Source organism: Bubalus bubalis, chromosome 24, assembly GCF_019923935.1.
Source record: "Bubalus bubalis isolate 160015118507 breed Murrah chromosome 24, NDDB_SH_1, whole genome shotgun sequence".
NCBI lineage: Eukaryota > Metazoa > Chordata > Mammalia > Artiodactyla > Bovidae > Bubalus > Bubalus bubalis.
Genome location: NC_059180.1, coordinates 39,008,754 through 39,028,755, shown reverse-complemented (window position 1 = coordinate 39,028,755; position 20,002 = coordinate 39,008,754). Strand labels below are relative to the sequence as shown.

General features: G+C 47.2%; 1 protein-coding gene across 3 annotated transcripts in view; it reads right to left on the bottom strand.

Annotated features, from left to right (window-relative positions):
- Window positions 1–18,500, bottom strand: part of LOC102403750 (CREB binding protein) — a 118,642-nt gene extending 100,142 nt beyond the window's left edge. The window contains exon 1 of one of the 3 annotated variants that reach the window (XM_044936006.2): window positions 18,107–18,500. In XM_044936006.2, the coding sequence (XP_044791941.2) occupies window positions 18,107–18,191 (85 nt within the window). In that variant the 5' untranslated portion in view covers window positions 18,192–18,500. The remainder of the gene's footprint in view (window positions 1–18,106) is intronic. The other 2 variants (XM_044936005.2, XM_006054865.4) reach the window with 2 other exon arrangements.
- Between the last annotated feature and the right edge of the window lie 1,502 nt (window positions 18,501–20,002).

The window sequence follows — 20,002 nt, the reverse complement described above, 5'->3', positions numbered from 1 at the left end:
TGGAGCCCATTCAAGGCCTCGTCAGTGCATTTATTAATATACTGCTGATCAGACACCAACAACAGAGGCAGCACAGTCTGGGTAGTGAGGAAAGTACCCAGCCAGAGTCTCATTCAGGTCCATCTCTGTCACTTACTCTTGCCTGCTCCCTATGTGTGCTTCCTTAGCTCTAACCTGGAAAGGAAAATTGTACCTGCCTCTAGGATCACTGAAGAAGGAATTGAGTCATACACTGTGTGCACAGCACTTAGCCTGGCATGCAGCGAGTGCTCAGTAAATATCAGTCATTATTATCACTGTCACTGCCCCATCTTCCACAGTTGCTATGAAGACTGAATGATACATGCACACCAAGGACCTGGCACCCTATGCCTGGTACAGAGTTCGTGCCAGCAATCGTCTCTTCTGTATGGTAAAGCCCTAATAATCTGACAATTCTACTAGATTTAATGCTCATATTGCTTTGAAAATTCTTAAAGATTATGCAAATAAATAAAGGAACAACTTTCCAACAATGGAGAAATAAATTTTTTTTTAAAAATCTAAAGGAAAAGGAAAAGAAAAAAAGCACTATTTTATTGGCATTTATGCCATTATAAATAAACTTCAGGCATTTAGTCACATTCTTAAAAGATCTAGTCTAACCCTTTTTTTTTTTTTTTGGTTACAATAACTATTAGGAAATAATTAAAAGCAAATTCTTTCTAAAATCATCTATGATTCAGGCTTCAATATTTAATGCAATACATAAATTAGTAAAAATAAGGTTTTACTTTATTCTGAACAGTGATTTTATATTGAACAACAACAACAACAAAATGCCCTTCCTCAAGACCATTATCTGCCCAAGAGCCAAAGTGGGCTTGGCCAGGCGATCCCCCTCCTCCCAGGCCTTCCTCAGTGGGAGCACGTCCCTGCTCTCAGGCCTTCGTTCCAGGCAGGGATGGTTCACCAGAGACTTGTATGAAAGGATTATAAGATAATACTGAGTGGAAGCTCTCTGTCACACTGGACCCTAAATCAGGAGAGTCCTGGACTTGCAGCCAGCCTCTGACCTCATCTGACTCCCTCAGAAGCCCCAGGGAAGGGGGAGTGCCATTTCCCAGACAGTTTGGGACAATTCACAGTTTCCTAAATGCGGTCTGTGTGCGGCCTCCTTCAGCCCTGAGGGGAGAAAAGCCTTCCTGGGACAAAGGTGGGAAAGAAGGTACTGTCAGAAGGTACAGCCACCATCAGACCAACCATCAACCACCAGCAGCCCCGGAATGGGGACCAGACAGCTTGGCCTGTAGAAAGGGGCTCACTGCTCTCCAGCATCCCGGCAGAGAAGGGCAGTGCTGGCAACCCAGTTAAAAGTCCCAGAGGAGGAGGATGTGGGGGCGGAGCGAGGATTCGGCCTCTGTGGGAGCAACCCCTAACCTCAGGGGCTAGGCCACCTCAGACTACTGGCCACGGCATATGTACAAGCAAGCAGCCAGCCAGAGACGGGTCCCCTGGCCCAAATGCTGGGAGCTGCAGCTGGTAGGCAGCAGTCCCATGTCAGGAGAAAGAAGAACAGCCTTGTTCTGAACTTAGAGGTGTCAGTGTACAACATATGGAAGTGTGTGTGGGCTAGGAAAGAAATGAATGCATTTAGTCTAAAAAGTACACCAACATCCAGACAATGGAATATTATTCAGTTCTAAAAAAAAAAATGAGTTATCAGGCCATGAAAAGACATGGAGGAACCTGAAAAGCACGTTACTAAATGAAAGAATACAATCTGAAAGACTACATACTACACGATTTCAACTATATGACATTCTGGAAAAGGCAAAACTATGGAGGCAGTAACAATAATCAATGATTGCCAGGAGTTTGCTTTTGTTGGTGGGGGGGATAAATTAGAAGGAACACAGGGGATCTGTTGTTCAGTCGCTAAGTGACCCCACGGGCTGGAGCCTGCCAGGCTCCTCTGTTCATGGGAGCTCCTCTTGCATGGGATGTCCCTACCATTCCCTCTTCCTGGGGATCTTCCTGACCCAGGGATCGAACCTGCATCTCCTGCACTATGGGCAGATTCTTGACCACTAAAGCACCAAGGAAGCCCAGGGGATTTTTAGGGCAGTGAAAAAACGCTGCATGACACTCTAATGATGGATACATGACATTGCACCTTCATCCAAACACACAGAATGTGCCAAGCCAAGAGTGAACCCTAAAGTAAACTATGGACTTGGGATAATTATTATGTATCAACAAGGTTCATCAATCATACCAAGTGTACACTCTGGTGGGGGATGCAGATAATGGGAAGATTATCATGGGTAGGGGGAGGGAGCATATGTGGGTAATCTCTGTACAACCTTCCCCTCAGTTTTGCTCTGAACCTGAAAGTGTGTTAAAAAATTGTCTTAAAGGGGAAAAAAAGGGTATGCCATAAAATTACAGATAAATCACAAATGACCGAGAGGTACAAAATGATACAGAATCACAAGCTGAAGAATAACTTGAGTATTTATCAACTATATTAATAACATACACAAAATAACCAGTGATGTCTATGCTGGGTTTAAGCGTGCTGCTTTTAAAGTTTTAAGGCTCCACCAACATACAAATTCTTGGAGGACAATTTGATGATTTGATCAAAATTACAAATGCATGTTCCTTTCCATCATTAATTTCACTTTGAGGAATCTGTTCTACACAGATACATGTAGCTGAGGAGAGCTATTCATTATGGCACTGATGAGACTGGAAAGCTGACCATCCACCAGTGGGGAACAGACTGAACCAATCACAGCTCCTCTCACACAGTGGGAACCAAGCAACTGCGGAAAGGGAGAGTGGGGAAGCTCTCCACGTGCTGCTGTGTACAGGCAGGCAACCATGTGGACGGGGTGCAGCTTCCAGTAAGAGGACAAAGGCAGGACGGGGGCAAGGGAGCTGCAAACATGCTCTCTGCTCCAAGAAATCACCCCTGAGGAAAGCACCGAGGGGACTGGGGGAGGCTCTCACTTGACGGACTTGTGTCAGTTTTTTAACAATGTGAGTGAACTACCAGTTTAATTAAAGAAACTGATGTTTTTAGGCAGCCCCTGGGGTGTCCAGACCCAGGCGATTAGCTTCAGCCCAGGTGATAACACCTGGAATGCTTCCAGATGCTCCTGGTTCCACTTGCAAGTGTTTACAGTTTGAGGATGAAATCAGAAATGGGTTCAATATTACTTTAAAATATTTTTAGCATTCAAATGAGTTTGAAAGGCAGGAAAATAAAACGTACTGTAAAGAAGGACTTTTCAAAAATACTATCTTTTCTCTAAAGAAATGTGACAATCTACATATAACGTTTTGTACCCAACACAGTGGTAAAATGCACGCTGCTCACGCTGGGAAAGGTGGCATCAGTTCAGTATACTCGAGGAAGCGCTAGTTGGCTGTCAGGTCTTGCAGCTTCAAGCACATCAATGAAGATACCTCTAACAAAAGGACTCTGCTACAATCAGAGCCTGTGGCGAAGGAAGTGATGACTGGACACCACACTAAAACACAATCATATTTTCCCATCCTTGGACAACACCTCTAAGTTAGTTTACATTCTGTTCAAATCATTCCTGCTACAGATCTAAAGGTTTTACAAGAGGGATTAACCAGTTACAAGACGGAATTCCAGTTCTCCCCATTTCACAGATTCTTCTAACCACAAATACTAAAGATGTTTTGCTGTGGGTTTGACTTACTTTTAAACTAGTTTTTCATTTTAAAAACAATATATTTATGCTTTAAAATTAAAAAAAAACACACATTTGGAAGAATACACAGTGAAAGTGGAGGACTCCCATGCCTAAGAAAAACAATTTCCAGGGATTTCCTTCTGAAAATATTCTATGCACGCGTTAGTATATCTTTCTACCCCTAAAAAGGGTCTAATTATCATTTCTGCTCTCCATCCTATTTAACAATTCTGAAATTTATCTTCCATCTTAAATACCTATCAATTTCCCTCACCAGATGTGTGATGGAGAGCTCAGCTACTCCCCTTCTGAAGGACAGCTGCGTCACCGTTAAGGTTCTGCAACATCTAGACTGACTGACTAAATTAACAGAAACGTCTAGGGTAAATATGAATATTCTCAGAAGTCCTACCAAGCCAGAGACTGATTTTTACTTTATCTACTTGGTGCAGAAGTAGGTTGTGTTAAGCTACAGGTATGTGTATGTCAACTAGTAAGGTGGTTAATAAAAACCACAGGTTTAAAGAGTTTTTTCCAGAAACTGGGGAAAAAACCATAAAACAGAACTCTGGTGTCAGCCAGGGCCACGTGATGCGCAACACGACGACAGCAACAAAACCTCGAATGCCCTTTGAGACGAGATTAATCTTTACAACTCCGATTCTTCATATTTATAAAGTGTAGCACAAATACAAAAATCATTCTGTGTTAAGTACAGCGCCAAAACATTTTAACATTTTAAAAAAAGGGATTTTTAGAATGATGCCTGCTCTTCAATTATTAATACTTCTAGCAGCTCTGAGCTATTCATCAGTCTGAAATGCACCTAGACTGGATCAACACACCCATGTGCCACTTGGGGAAGGAGGAGTAAGCAAAGGAAGCTTGTGCTCACGTACACAGTGTGTCTCCTGCATGACACACGAGAAACACTAGCTGCCTATGGGGAGGGGAACTGGTGATTTTGGAAAAAGGAGAGGAAGGCTTTTCACTAAACAGCCTTTTGTACTTTTTGGAACACTATGCAAATGTCACCCAGTCAAAAGAATTTAAAAAAAAAAAAAAAAACTTTTTTAACAAAAACCTCCTGTGTGTACAAAAATTTCCTAATACCTTAAATAAGAACACTACAGTTGACCCTTGAACAAGGGCTTGAACGGCACAGGCCCACTTAACACACAGATTTTTTTTCCAACAGTAACGACTACATTAAAAAAAATAATAATAAAGACTACATTACTACACAGTGGTTGGTTGAATCTGAGGATGCAGAACCATGGATACAGAGAAACCGCGTTAGGGAGACACAGTGAAGGAACTGGTATACAGAGGGCAAGTTTTTTATGGATTTTTGACTGCAGGGAGGGTTGGCACTCCGACACCCCGCATTCTTCAAGGGTCAACTGTAGTTCTGATTCTTAGGTTGTTGTTCTTAGGGTCTTTTTCCTGCTCCTACAAATACAGTTTGGGGACTGAGCAGGCAACTGTCGGCTTTCACTGCACATATGAACTTCGATGAAAATACACCTGGAAAAAGATGATTGAGCCTCCTGGAGAACAAGTCACAGTCACTTCCTCCAATTACCCTGAATGTGATGGGTTTCTAAAACTTTGAATTGCTTTTTAAGCCCCAAATGGACAGTCTGGATTCCCTGGGCCAACACTGCAGGCTTCCCACGTGGTGACCTTGCCTTCACGTGCCCAGCCTGACTCCCCCTGATTGTCTGTCCTGCTCCAGTGCCCTTCCTCTAAGGAGTTTCCCTGACCAGCCAGCCAGCAGCTCCGGGCTCTTTCCCATCACGACACTGCTTTCAGTCTGTGATTAAGACAGGCAAGGGAGGGCTGCTGGGCTGCCTGACCACACCACCAACCTCTGAGGTCCAAGAAGATGGGGCCACAATGATAGAACCACAGCCAAGCAGTGTCCACACATAGTAAGCACATACAGATAATGTGAATTATATAAGCATTTTGATATTTGTTGAATAAAAGAATAAAGAGGGGTGCAGTTGAGACTGGAGCCCAGGCCCACCAGGGTCGAACGACACTAGCAGTCTCCCCCTCTCAAGAGGCAAGACCACACTGCCTCTAAGTGGCAATTTATTGAATGTAAAAGAAAAACAAAACTGGCTCTTGCAAAAACTTTACTTGCTCAGAAGTGTATACCTCCAGACCACCACACTCGCTATTTATGCCATTCCCTATGCCTGGAATAGTACCTCTTGTGTCTTACTCATTCTCAGGTCTCGGTTAGCTCCTCCAGAAGCCCTACCAGGGCCCTTCCGAACAGCCTCTGTCCTATGCCCCAATCGAGGCCTCCTTTCCAAGGCACTCAGTCGCCGCTGACACAGCTGCCTTCCTCGAAGGCAGACCCTGGGCCCACCGTGTCCCCTAGATTTCCAGGGCTGACTCACACTAGAATACTTTCTACATGAGTGAAAAATCTGGAATCTAAACCAAAGTGTATTTTTAAAAATGTTTTCCATCTTTAAAAGTTGGTCCCTTTAGAGGACTTGGGCTTCAGGCCTATATCTTAAAGAACACTCTAGGCAAATGAGGTAAGTAAATCTGCCTGCCAATGCAGGAGATGCGGGGTTGATCCCTAGGTCGGGAAGATCCCCTGGAGAAGGAGATGGCAACTCCTCCAGTATTCTTGCCTGGAAAATTCCAGGGACAGAGGAGCCCATGGGCTACAGTCCATGGGGTCGCAAAAGAGCTGGACACAACTCAGCGACTAAACAACAACGAACGTGACTTTGGGCTGCGCTGTCTGACGCAGCAGCGGATAGGCACACGTGGTTATTAACATCTATATTAATTACAATTAAAGAAAAATAAAAATGCCGTTCCTGAGTCACACTACTAACAGTCTAAGCGCTCACTAGCCACAAGAGTCTAGTGGACCCAGTCCTGGGGGTGTGGGTCTAGAAGATGGCCACCGTTAGTGGAAGTTCAACAGGACTGACCACCATGAGAACTCTATAGAGTTTCCAACAAAGGAAATGTCCAAAACCATTCTTACTGTTGAGAAGGAACCAGTTTTTCCTTCAACTTTCAGACTGAAAAAGTCATCACTGTGAGCTAAAACAAGGAGTTAATCTTTCAATACGATTTTCTCAGAGATTTTTAAAAGAGAAGTTCAACTCTGGGTGGATTCTGCTCTTCAAACAAAAAACAATCCCAACAGCAGTAGCTGCTGCTGCTGCTAAGTCGCTTCAGTCGTGTCCGACTCTGTGCAACCCCATAGACAGCAGCCCACCAGGCTCCGCTGTCCCTGGGATTCCCCAGGCAAAAGTACTGGAGTGGGTTGCCATTTCCTTCTCCAATGCATGAAAGTGAAAAGTGAAAGTGAAGTTGATCAGTCATGTCCGACCCTCAGCGACCCCATGGACTGCAGCCTTCCAGGCTCCTCCGTCCACAGGATTTTTCAGGCAAGAGCACTGGAGTGGGTGCCATCGCCTTCTCCGCAACAGCAGTAGAGGCACAACCAAAACAACACAGACAATCTATCAGAGCTTTATGCCTCTTTTGTTATTTTCAATAAAAATTACAACTAAATAAAATGTAAAAAAGATCCAATGTAAAGATGAACACAAATTAGGGAGAAAAATTCTTTGTCCACCATGGGGCAATCTTTACTAGCAAAATCCATAAACTGCCATACCTAAAATACGTAGGTGGCTCAGAGTTTGTAAAAACCCATGTACTAATGCAGGACACTCGGGTTCGATCCCTGGGGTGGGAAGATCCCCTGGAGGAGGAAATAGTAATCCTCTCCAGTATACTTGCCTGGGAAATCCCATGGACAGAGGGGCCTGGTGGGCTACAGTCCACGGGGTCCAAAGAGTCAGACACAACTTGCCAACTAAACAACAACAACAAAAATCTAGAATGGAAAAAATAGTAAACTCCACTGAAGTCACTTCCTATTACGGAATCTGCAGGAATAGAAAACGCCACAAAACAGCAAGCAGCTGAATCCACCCCTTTCAAGATCAGTGGTTGCTGAATCAAAGAGGAAATTAAATTTCACTGATATTTCTTTCAACCAATCAGCCTGACTAAACTGGACAGTGACTCAAAGGACGTTTTTTCCCCTAACTCTGTTCTCTAAAAAAGAAAGACCATTTGTATAGTTTCTCTGTGCTCACTTTCTTTCCCCGCAAGTCCTAACTTAAGTCAAGTCCTTGTTCTGAAACAATACTAGAAAAACAGTTCCATTTAGACTTCAATTTTCCAATAAAGAACAATTTTAAACTACGAACACAGACTGAGTGAAGTGTGTCACGCTCGCACCCATGTCCTGGGACTTCAATCTCAGCTCTCACTCACTCCTCTGCTGGCAGGGGCGGAGGCCGCGCTGGCCCTGGTGCTCCATGGGAACCAGCAGCAGCGGCATCTTCTGTGTGCTCAGTGAGGACGTCCACGGATCTGGTTCTGGGTCAGACCCCTCACCTACATCAGCCCGTCCTCACCAGCCCAGGAGGAAAACGAATCTAGTCCTTTCCCACACAATGATACAACAGTAAGAGCCACTGCACCTGGCTAAATGACAGAAGCCACAGGAACCGTGTGTGTGTGTGTGTCTGTCTGTCTGTCTGTCTCTCTCTGTGTGCACTCACTCATGTCTGACTCCCCAAGGACTGGACTGTAGCTGGCCAAGCTCTTGTGGGATTTTTCCAGGCAAGAATTCTGGAGTGGGTTGCCATTTCCTACTCCAGAGGATTTTCCTGGCCCAGGGATCGAACCCACATCTGTTGCATCTCCGGCACTGGCAAGTGGATTCTCTACCACTGCACGATCTGGGAAGCACACAGGAGCCCAATATGCAAAGCTAATCAAACTGAGAAGAAATGCAAAATTTTAGGGGGAAAGACTCCCTTTTAGACATGAGATCCATCCTCCCCAACCAAATTCTAATGTACAGTCATTGGTCCAAGTCACAGAGCTGAAGAGCTGGATACCAAGGTCCAGTGTCCACTAAGTGGAAGCCAAGCTCCTTCTTCACTACCACACTGCCTGCCTTCCAGTATAAAAAGCTCTGACATTTTCTTCAACTCTGAGTCATGGTTAGAAGGTTCTACTTTTAATCAAGTGACAAACACTCAAAATATTTTAATCCAAAGGAACTGGGTCAAACTCAGTTCAGTTCAGTTCAGTCGCTCAGTTGTGTCCAACTCTTTGCGACCCCATGGATTGCAGCAAACCAGGCTTCCCTGTCCATCACCAACTCCCAGAGCTTGTTCAAAGTCATGTCCATCAAGTCGGTGCTGCCATCCAACCATCTCATCCTCTGTCGTCCCCTTCCCTTCCTACCTTCAATCTTTCCCAGCATCAGGGTCTTTTCCAATGAGTCAGTTCTTTGCATCAGGTGGCCAAAGAATTGGAGCTTCAGCATCAGTCCTTCCAATTAATATTCAGGACTGATTTCCTTCAGGATTGATTGGCTTCATCACCTTGCAGGGGACACTCAAGAGTCTTCTCCGACACCACAGTTCAAAAGCATCAATTCTTCGGTGCTCAGCTTTCTTTATGGTCCAAATCTCACATCCATACATGACTACTGGAAAAACCAGAGCTTTGACAATATGGATCTTTGTCAGCAAAGTAATGCCTCTGTTTTTTAATATGATGTCTAGAATGATCATAGCTTGTCTTCCAAGGAGCAAGCATCTTTTAATTTCATGGCTGCAGTCACCATTTGCAGTGATTTTGGAGCCCAAGAAAATAAGTCTCTGACTTTTTCCATCCTTTCCCCATCTGTCTGCCATGAAGTGATGGGACTGGATGCCATGATCTTAGTTTTTGGAATGGTGAATTTTAAGCCAGCCTTTTCACTCTCTTCTTTCGCTTTCATCGAGAAGTTCTTCAGTTCCTCTTTGCTTTCTGCCATAAGGGTGGTATCATCTGCATATCTGAGGTTATTGATGTTTCTCCCAGCAATCTTGATTCCAGCTTGTGCTTCATCCAGCCGGGCATTTCACACGGTGTACTCTGCATATAAGTTAGATAAGCAGGATGACAATATACAGCCTTGATGTACTCCTTTTCCAATTTGGAACCAGTCTATTGTTCCATGTCTGGTTCTGTTGGTTCTTGACCTGCATGCAGGTTTCTTGGGAGGCAGGTAAGGTAGTCTGGTATTCCCATCTCTTTAAGAATTTTCCAGTTTCTTGCGATCCACAAAGTCAAAGGCTTTGGCATAGTCAAAGCAGAAGTAGATGTTTTTATGGAACTCTCTTGCTTTCTCGATGATCCAGCAGATGACGGCAATTTGATCTCTGGTTCCTCTGCCTTTTCTAAATCCAGCTTGAATATCTGGAAGTTCTCGGTTCACGTACTGTTGAAGCCTAGCTTGGAGAATTTTGAGCATTACTTTGCTAGCGTGAGACAAGTGCAATTGTGTGGTAGCTTGAACATTCTTTGGCATTGCCTTTCTTGGGATTGAAATGAAAACTGACTTTTTCCAGTCCTGTGGCCACTGCTGAGTTTTCCAATTTGCTGGCATATTGAGTGCAGCATTTTAACAGCATCATCTTTTAGGACTGAAATAGTTCAGCTGGAATTCCATCACCTCCACTAGCTTTGTTCATAGTGACACTTCAAGTTAAGACCCACTTGACTTCGGACTCCAGGATACCTGGCTCTAGGTGAGTGATCACACCATCGTGGTTATCTGGGTCATTAAGATCTTTTTTGTATAGTTCTTCTGTGCATTCTTGCCACCTTTTCTTAATATCTTCTGCTTCTCTTAGGTCCATACCATTTCTGTCCTTTATTGCACCCATCTTTGCATGAAATGTTCTCTTGGTATCTCTAATTTTCTTGAAGAGATCTTTAGTCTTTTCCATTCTACTGTTTTCCTCTGGCTCGGATCATGAACTCCTTATTGCAAAACTCAGACTTAAGTTGAAGAAAGCAGGGGAAACCAGTAGACCATTCAGGTATGACCTAAATCAAGTCCCTTACAATTATACAGTAGAAGTAACAAATAGATTCAAGGAATTAGATCTGATAAAGTGCATGAAGAATTATGGACAGAGGTTCGTGACATTATACAGGAAGCAGTAATCAAGACCATCCCCAAGAAAAAGAAATGCAAAAAGGCAAAATGGTTGTCTGAAGAGGCCTTACAAATAGCTGAGACAAGAAAAGAAGCTAAAGGCAAAGGAGAAAAGGAAAGATATACTCATCCGAATGCAGAGTTCCAAAGAATACCAAGGAGAGATAAGAAAGCCTTCCTTAGCAATCAATGCAAAGAAATAGGGGTCAAACTCATATAGCCCATGATTGTCAAAGCAAACCCCAATTATCTGATGTATTTCTATAGTTCCTGAGTGTTATCATGAAGTTTGTTGATAAATCCACCAAAATCCACGTTATTCAAATATGGCCCAAGCCTCACTCTACAGGCTATTATAAAAAATAGTAGCTTATTTTTCTTGTGATTTCACTGGGTATTCTAACTACAAAATTAAAACATGTCCAGGTGGTACAGTTTTGATTTTTAAAAAATTCAAAATATTTGGGGGCAGTGCAAAAGGAAGCTGTTGAACTATATAAAGATTTTACTTCACAACAGAATTGTACAACCCCTTTAAACAGCTCCAACTATTAAGAAACACCTACTACATAAACTAAGGCACAGGTGTATTAGAAAGACTGGCAAATTAAGAGACTGTCAAACAGCAGCAGACGGGACATCTAGAAATAGGAAAGTCAGATTTAACCAAGTGAAAATTTCTTCAGCATTAGATTTTACTATTCTTAGCGATAGTTCAACTAAACATTCTTTTGATTAATGGAAATGAAACACGGGGGAAAATGACACATGGGATGATATCCAAGTCTTTCTAAGGGTAAGGTTTTAAAAGACAGCAATTTGACTTTTAGACATAGAGCTCAAAAATAGCCTTAATTCCCAAATTTAGAACAAGAAAACACCCTAAAGGCAGATTTTTCTAAATCAGCAGCAGTCATTCTGTGTATTGTCTAAGAACACGGAAAAAAAGCCACTTTTGCTTACTTCCATGCCTTTCCTAAAGAACTGCCGACCCCCCCCCACCCCGATTCCCAACTCTTCCAGTCAAAGCTCGAACTGGGCAACCCTTGCACATGGCTCTTCCCCAGCACCCCTGTTGGCAATCACACCCCACGGAAAGTCGCCAGCGTCCCCAACAGGCACTGGTGCAGGTGCGGACATCCTGCAAAGATGCTTTGCTGTGACATGACAATTCCTGAAAGCTAAACCTAGACTGGACGGGGAAAGTGTGGCACCCCTCACCCCCTGCTTCCCAGTTTGTGCAGGAGCTGTGAACACCACTCCAGACCCTGAGAGCCCCCCAGGTATGGGACAGTCTTCTGATGAGGGACGTGCCACTAGGGGAAGGGCTCAGGGGACACTGGGCAGACGTGCTGAAAATCAAGAGGGCATGGCCAGGAGCCTGAGGGCATCTGAGAGGCCAGCTGGGACAACCTGAAAGGACTTAGGTGCAGGCCATGGGCCAAGATCACACCCATAGAGAGGAAATTCTCTGAGTAGCCAGAGCGCTTTTCCCTGCACACAGAAAGTATAGAAAACCAGCAGACTTCCCAGGGTGCGGGCTTCAAAGAAAAGACCACCAAGTGCCTGCCTCTGGTGCCACCCCCTCCTGGACACCCAGCCCTGGGCTTCTGCACAAGGAGCACTCAGTAAAAAGCAGGGGAGTAAAGGAAGCTTCCTTCAATTGCCCTTTCTGAGTTGTGCATTTGGGCACCTAATTGCATTTTACATTCTTTTCTCAAGTTCTGTTTCTTAGTCTTCTCTTCGTCAACACAGTTCTAAGCTACTAGAAGGCGTCACCCGGATCCTCTGTACACTTATGACATAAGGGGCACCTCAGACAGAAGTGTGATACACACACTAAGTCAACAGATTCACACGCTGGCTGCCTAAACAGTCCGTGACATATGCTTCAAAATTAGTAAGAATTTTCAGAACATACCACACTACTTAAATTTCTGCAATTTTAAAATTTCATGGCCATCGTGTTCCTATTAAAAAAAACAGTTGAAAATGGAGGCAAAAAAATCAATAGTGCTGATGGAAGAATTCCTGGCTATATGCTGAATGTGCTCCACTACAACAGACCTGCCCACTGGTGTCCCGTGTGGATGCGTGCATGGGGCTGCTACTGCTTCCAGAACCACCAGCAAACGTGGCTACAAAGTGCACCCGCTTCCCCTTGTCCGGACAGGGCACCTCTCACACATCATCTCACCTAGCCCCTGGGGAAGGGAATGCTCGTTCTATTCCACACCTGAGGAAACTGAAAATCCTCAGAGCACCAGTGCCGCATCACCTTGGAGTCACAAACTGCAGCCTCAAGGCCAAACCCCCGGCTGCCAGTTTCTGAAACCAGAGTTTTACTAGTTTCCTGGCATATCCGTGGACATACCACCCAGAGCCACTTTCACGTTGAAGTGGCAGCACTGAGTGAGCAGCTGTGGCAGAGACCACGTGGCCTGCGGAGCCGAAATTCTGTCCTCTGACCCTCTACAGAAACGGTGTGTGACCCACGCACTTGGGAATGATGCTGCAGCCCCTCCAAGACTCAGAGCCCAGAGCACAGGAAGGCTGGGGAGAGTCTGCAGGCAAGAGCCTCAGCCATGCCCAATTTCTCCTGAGCACAAATCTGCTCTTGAGCAACACTTCCTTACGTGTCCCTGGAATATACCGAAGAGCTGGTTTGAATGAGATGAAGAGGTGCTGTCCTGACTAAGGATACACCAACAACTAACCTGGCTGAAAGCAAGCCTTCCTCCTATTGAACAGCTCACAGTAAGGAACATTTCATATTAACAAGGGAAGGAAGGCACGCTTTGGCAAAATCATTTTTAACTATTTGTCTTCAAACACATTAAGTGAAAACACAAAGTCGGCACTTCCATAGCCCCAAGTAATCACATACTTTGTCACACAACTACAATGGCACAAGTCAGAAGTTGTAAAAACACAGGCTAACAATACAAGCATTAACTTCCGACTATAGGATTAAGCCTAAGTCCCTTTACAAGTCATTCTCAACCATGCTGGAGAATCACACAATCAAATTCAAGCGTTAAGCAGGGATGATTCCCAATCTTTTGCTCTACTGTGACAACTCCCCTGGTGGGATTCATACTTACCCCCACCCCAAGTAACTTCAAATGTGGCCACTGTCCTCATCCCTCTCAGTTATCCAAGAATCCCTACTTTTCTACCAAGTAAAAGCTAAGCAAAGTCATGAAAAGCCCTAGCCCTAGAAGTCTCTGCAAAAACTCACAGCTCCTATTTAGCTGGCACGTAGTAAAGACACGAAAAAACCCGAGACCGGTCCTCAATTATCCACTGCAATAAACAGGTGAGACCGTGTACACCCTGGATAACATCCTGCAGCGCCAGAACAGAGGGGAGGGGGCGCCCCTGCCCCTGGAGAGGAGCACACTCTTGCCTGCCCACGCCAACCACCCGCCCCCAACATCCCCGTAACGCTGCTGACAAACTGCCCCACTTGCTGGTTACGCTACTGAAACTTGCTAAGTGCGTAGTCCCCTGAGTTCACGATTCAAGTAAATTCTGGGTTTCTGGGTGCAGATTCACAAGATGAATATACAGACTTTAAGGATCTAGGTTAGGTTCTGGCTTTCACCCTTTGCATTTCTTTCAGTAGATCACCTCTCTCAAGTCTGATTTCTCACCCGGAATTGGCAGAAACAGTATTTTCCCTTCCCACCTGACAGGATGCTGTTGAGGATCAAACTGAAGTGATGGGGAGAAAAGAACTCTTGAGATGTAAACCTAAAAGGTCATCATTTTGCTGTAAAAGGCATTTTGGTTGGTAATGGTATTTACACCAAGTATCTTTAAATACAGTTTTCTATTGCATGTAAAGGGATTCACAGTATACAATGTAACCACAACTGCTTAGGGACATTTACTGGAGTAGGAAATGGCAACCCACTCCAGTATTCTTGCCTAGAGAATTCCATGGACAGAGGAGCCTGGCAGGCTACAGTCCATGGGGTCACAAAGAGTCATACATGATTGAGCAACTAATACACACTAGCAACACGTATACAGCATGAGATGAAATATACCTATATTCAACTTTCAGAAGGCAGTCCTACAAACTTTTATAGTAGATTTGTTGAATGTATATTTGGCCTCAATAAAGCTGACCAAAAAAAAAAACCTCTACTGCTTGCCTAGGTATTTCTTCCATACTGTTAAATCATGAATCCCTGCTGCTGCAAGACAGTAATACGCTGTTTTAATGTGGAAATATTAAACACAAAAATTTCCAGAACACACAACAAACTATATACTGGTCTCACTGCTCATAAAGGGTGCCAAGTCAATGAAGATGACAATTGTGAGAAAGCATCTACGTCCTCAATGTAAAACAAGAAAAGGCTACTTCAGCAACATCAGATGCCATCAAATTCTGTGCCACTCCAGAAGAAAGGCTAGGTGTGGGTGAAAAGCTCTGCTTTCCCTTCCTCCTCTTGCTACCTTTTGGGGCACCTTTCCTATTTCTGCATCACCTCCACATGTTCTCCTTAGAATCGTCCCCTGATCTCCCCAGCCTGCACTGACCTCTCCCACCTGTCACTGGTGGCAATGGCATTGATCAGAGATCCCACCTTACCTTACTGGGCCCTGCGCACATCCACGCTCCCCCGGCTGGACTGCAAGCGCCCTGCAGGCAGCATCCTAGCTGATCAGCTCCCCAGCATCAGGTGTACTATGCTCGGGGGCTCACAGCCTACCCACCAGACTCAGCTGACAGACAGGATGGCTCCGCAGGCCAGTCCCCAGAGACACGCACTGGATCATGACCATCTGAGTCCCTCCTGCTTCTCAGGCCACCAAGGCCACCTCCTGCTCCGCCTAACCCTTCAGCTCTTCCCATTCGGAGCGCCCCTCCCTCAAATTTTATCCCATGAGCAGGGAACACACCTTGCTCTGCCTGGCCGAACTTTATCCCAGAAACCACAAACACACATCCCCTCATTAAAATGAGGCTGAGTCTCTTAGAATGATATTGCCAGGTCTCTCCCTGCTTTTCCATCTATTCAAATGCTTCCACTCTGTGCATGTAATGTAATTCCTTTAGTCCTTTATTTGCTTTAATGTATGTCCTTAAAATCTCTGTTTTAGACTAGCAATTATGGGAAACAAAGTTACACCTTGTTTAACATGTTCAATGGTGATTGAACATGTGGGCCTTCCATGGCCCCCACACTAACGGACCATTTCACAACAATGTGACGGTGACGAATATGCAACCAAGGACCCAACATAAATATAATGGTGAATTTATTCTTTGGATTATTTAAACAGAGCCATTAAAAACTGATTTTTTTGTTCCACATTCACAAAAGAGCCCCCGTGCCTTAGAAGGGTCAAAACTGGAAAGAAGGGGAAAAAAGTGGTCAAGAGTAGAAAATCCTTTCTGATAAAACTCTGTTGTGATTAGCAGCACATTAAGTATCTAACCATCCAGGAACAGAACTGCCCCAAAGGCCAATCCATTGTGCACCATCCTGGAAACAGCTGAAAGTATATAGTGCAACAAGCCTTTCTGTTAAAGTGTCATGTTACTCATTTGTCCCTCTTTATAAAACAAAATCTAAAATAACCTCATTTAACAAAAGCAAAGCTGCAAAGCCATTCAAAAGTTACCAGTTTCAGAGGACAAGCTTCAAGGCCGAACTTGTCTGGTATGATCTACATTTCATATGTTCAAAGATTTTTCACTCAAACATGTCAAGATTAATGAAGCAAAGGAGATCTATTCTGCAGTAAAATCACAGTCTTTTCATGGAGTGAAATCAGAGCATTTAACTCTTGCCTGTTCCCACATCTCTCACTTCAGATAAGCCGATTTTACAAAATTAACATCAAACTCAATTCTTTATCAGCTTTTAAATAGAGTATTATTAGTGACTTACATATCACCCACCAGACTTACTCATTCCTCTCCACTGCTTAACAAATTTATTTCAACCAGACAAGAATCTCATGACTGATTTTTTGTTTTTGATTGTTTCTCTCACTTCCACATTAAATAATAGTCTAGGAATTGTATTAAAACTGCAGCCACAAAATTCAAGTTTTGTCTCAACAGGAGAAAGAGATATTTAGACCACTAGTAGAAAAACGCTAGTGGTCAAAGAAATATTTGCACAAGCTGAACAGCTGTGTCTACTGCAAATCTGAAGGCACTGCTGCAGCAATATAATTCAATTTGGACCCATTCATTATAAACTGATTTTCAGATGCTGCTACTGCAAGACCGTACTGAAGAAATGCAAGCAACGCTGGGAATCAAATCATTGGCAGCAGAGCACAAGTTTGCGTTTTACTGCAAAGGAGAGCTCTGAAAGAGGAAACATAACTAGTACATAACGCTACCGTGAACCAGCCCAGAAAAACCCAGAACCATTAAACCAATAGAAAACTAAAATACTTCTCTTAGGCAACTGATATGAGTACCGAAGAAAGTCTCCAGACAAGCTGTCTAAAAAATTTATTCAATACTCTAATAAAAAAAAATTTTTTAATGGTAACTCCGACATTCCTGAACATAATTTATATATATATATATATATATATATATATATATATATGTACATTGTAAGAACAACACAAGCTCCCCTGGAGACTGCGCCCAGATGAATCTGCTATTTAACTGTCTTCCGAAGTTATACACGTGAAATTAACACTCCACAGCAACTTTTATGACATCTTGCTAAGAAGTTCTGGGTTGTGAAAAATGGAATGGCTTAGGTGACCAGCGACAAGAGTTTTCAAAATAGCACTAAGCATTTTCCCAGGAAGCACATTCCAAGAAACTTATAAGTCGTAACTCACGGGCTGGCTGCTGTTAGAAAAGTCCTCTGGTCGCAGCCTTGTGAATATGTTACCGATTCAGAAAACACTTCGGGATTCCTTTCGGCTGCACTATTTCCTTCTTACTAGCCCGCGTACCCTCCGCTGTCATCGCTCCAGCCAGCCACGCTTGTGTGGACGGACACACGGCGGCAGTGGGAGGCAGACGGAATCACCACGCAGAATACACACGCTCCACTTTACTTTTCCTCCCTGGAAGTACCACTCGGCCTCCCGGGGAGGAGGGCTCCCCAACTCCGGGCGATCCAAGTGCACCGGGCATGTGCCGCCCCACTCGGGCCCCATGACAGTCTTCCGACAAACTTCCCCCTCTGCGGCCGGGGTCCAGGGGAAGGGGCTGCGCGGGCCTTAGCTCCGCGGGCCTCGCACAGCAGGCCGCCGAGTTGGGGTCTCCCGGGGGCGCTCACCTCCGGATGGGGCTGACAAGCAACCCCCGGGGCCCCGGCCCCCTTCTCACCTGTGCTGTCATTCGCCGAGAAGCCGGGCGAGCTGAGTTTGGCTCGTTTGGGGTTGGGCGGTCCGTCCAGCAAGTTCTCGGCCATTTTCACCTGCTCGCGAAAACAGCCCCGAGCGCGGGCGGCCGGGTCAGCGAGGGCTCCGGGGCTGGGGTCGGCGCCGGCCCCGGCCGGCTGCGAGGGGAGAGGAGCGAGCGCGAGCCGCGAGCGAGCGCCGAGGGAGAGGGAGGGCGCAGGGCCGGGTGGGGGAGGCGGCGGCCAAATCTCAGCCACAGCAACAGCGCCCCGCAGCGCTCACCGCCCGCCCCCAGCCTCCGCCGCCGCCGCCGCCGCCGGCCGCGGCCCCCTCATCCCCTGCCCGCCTCCCGAGCGCGACACTCCGCGGCGGGGGCGCCCCGGCGGCCCGGCGGCCCCCCCGGGCCCGGCTGGCAGCGACAGCGCCCGGCCGGGCGGCTCAGGCAGTCCCCGGGAACATGGTGCCGCCGCCGCGCCGCCGCCTCGCTCCCCCCCCCCCCCGCGCCCCACTTAATTAATTCGCTCGCGGCCCGACTACCGGGGGGCTCCGGGCTCCGCTCCCCGCCCGCGGCCCGCCGCCGCCGCCGTAAGGAAAAACAATGCGCGAAGCGGGGCCGCCGCCGCCGCCGCCGCGGCCCCCCCACCCCCCGTTCCGCCGCCGCCGCCGCCGCCGCCGCTGCCGCCGCCGCCGCCGCCGCCGCGGCTCCGGGAGGCCGAGCCGAGAGGCGAGCGGGGCCGCCGGAGCGGGCGCCGAGGGCCGGGCGGAGCGGGCCGGCCGGGCGGAGCGGGGTGCGCGGGCGGTTGTGGGGCCCGGGACCGGCGGGGCCGAGTAGATCGCGCTCGAAGCCCCGGTCGGGTCCGCGACAAGATGGCGGCTGTTGATTCCTCAATTAAAAAAAAAAGAAAGTTTTTTTTCTTCTCTTTCCAGAGCCTGAACGGGGAGGGGGAGGGGGCGGGGCACGCCGGTGCGTCACCCCCCCGCGGCGTCACTACGCACGGCCCCCGCCCCGCCCCCTCCACCTGCGCCGGCCGCGGCGGAAAGAGCCGAGCGTGCTCGGACGGAAAGGGCCGAAGGCGCGGCCTCTGTGCGTCGTGCCGCCCGGCGGCGGGGCGGCGGGGCTGCCGGGCGGGGACCGGGCCTGCGGGACTCCGGGCGCCGGCACCGCCGCCACTTTTGTTCTGACGGCGACTGGGCGGTGAGAGCTCTGGCTGCGGCCTGGCCTCAAGCCGGGCCCCTAGGCGTGGAGTCGGCCCCGGCAGGGCCCGCCTGTCCCGCAGGGCGACTCTGCTCGGTCTCGGCTTCTCTCGCCGCTGCCCCGCGACTAGGCCTGGCCGCTTCCCCTCGCCGGGTGCCAGAGATGTGTCGTGGCCTCTGCAGGTTACACATTGCCCTCTGGTCCGCCTGCGAGAGGGTGCGGTGGGGAAACTGAGGCAGGAAGTGGCGGGGCCAGAATTCGACGCCCCCACGAGATGTGAGGGGGGTCGCCAGGCTTCAGGTGCGACACCCTCACCTGCCTCGAGAGGTGGTGAGCGCTGTCCCCCAGCCGGACGCGCTCAGCCTGCCCCAGGCCCAGAAGGCCCCATTACATCAGAGCTTAGGGCCTCGTCGGCCTTGGTGCGCTACCCCCGCCGCCCCTCGACAACCTCCTGGAGCCCTCAGGTGCTCCAGACAGGTGTGGGGTCCCAGGGGGATCGGCCCGCCTGGCCACTCCCCGCAGGATGGTTCCACAAAAATCTGAGGTGTTCACACATCTCGGTTCTTTTTATCTGCTTCTCAAAACTTGCCAGCGCTTCATCCGAAGTCCTTATCTGAAAGGTATCACCCGCAACCTGTTCCCTAAGCCAGAATTCTGTGAGTCAGCGCCGACTCCTCCCTCCCTCTC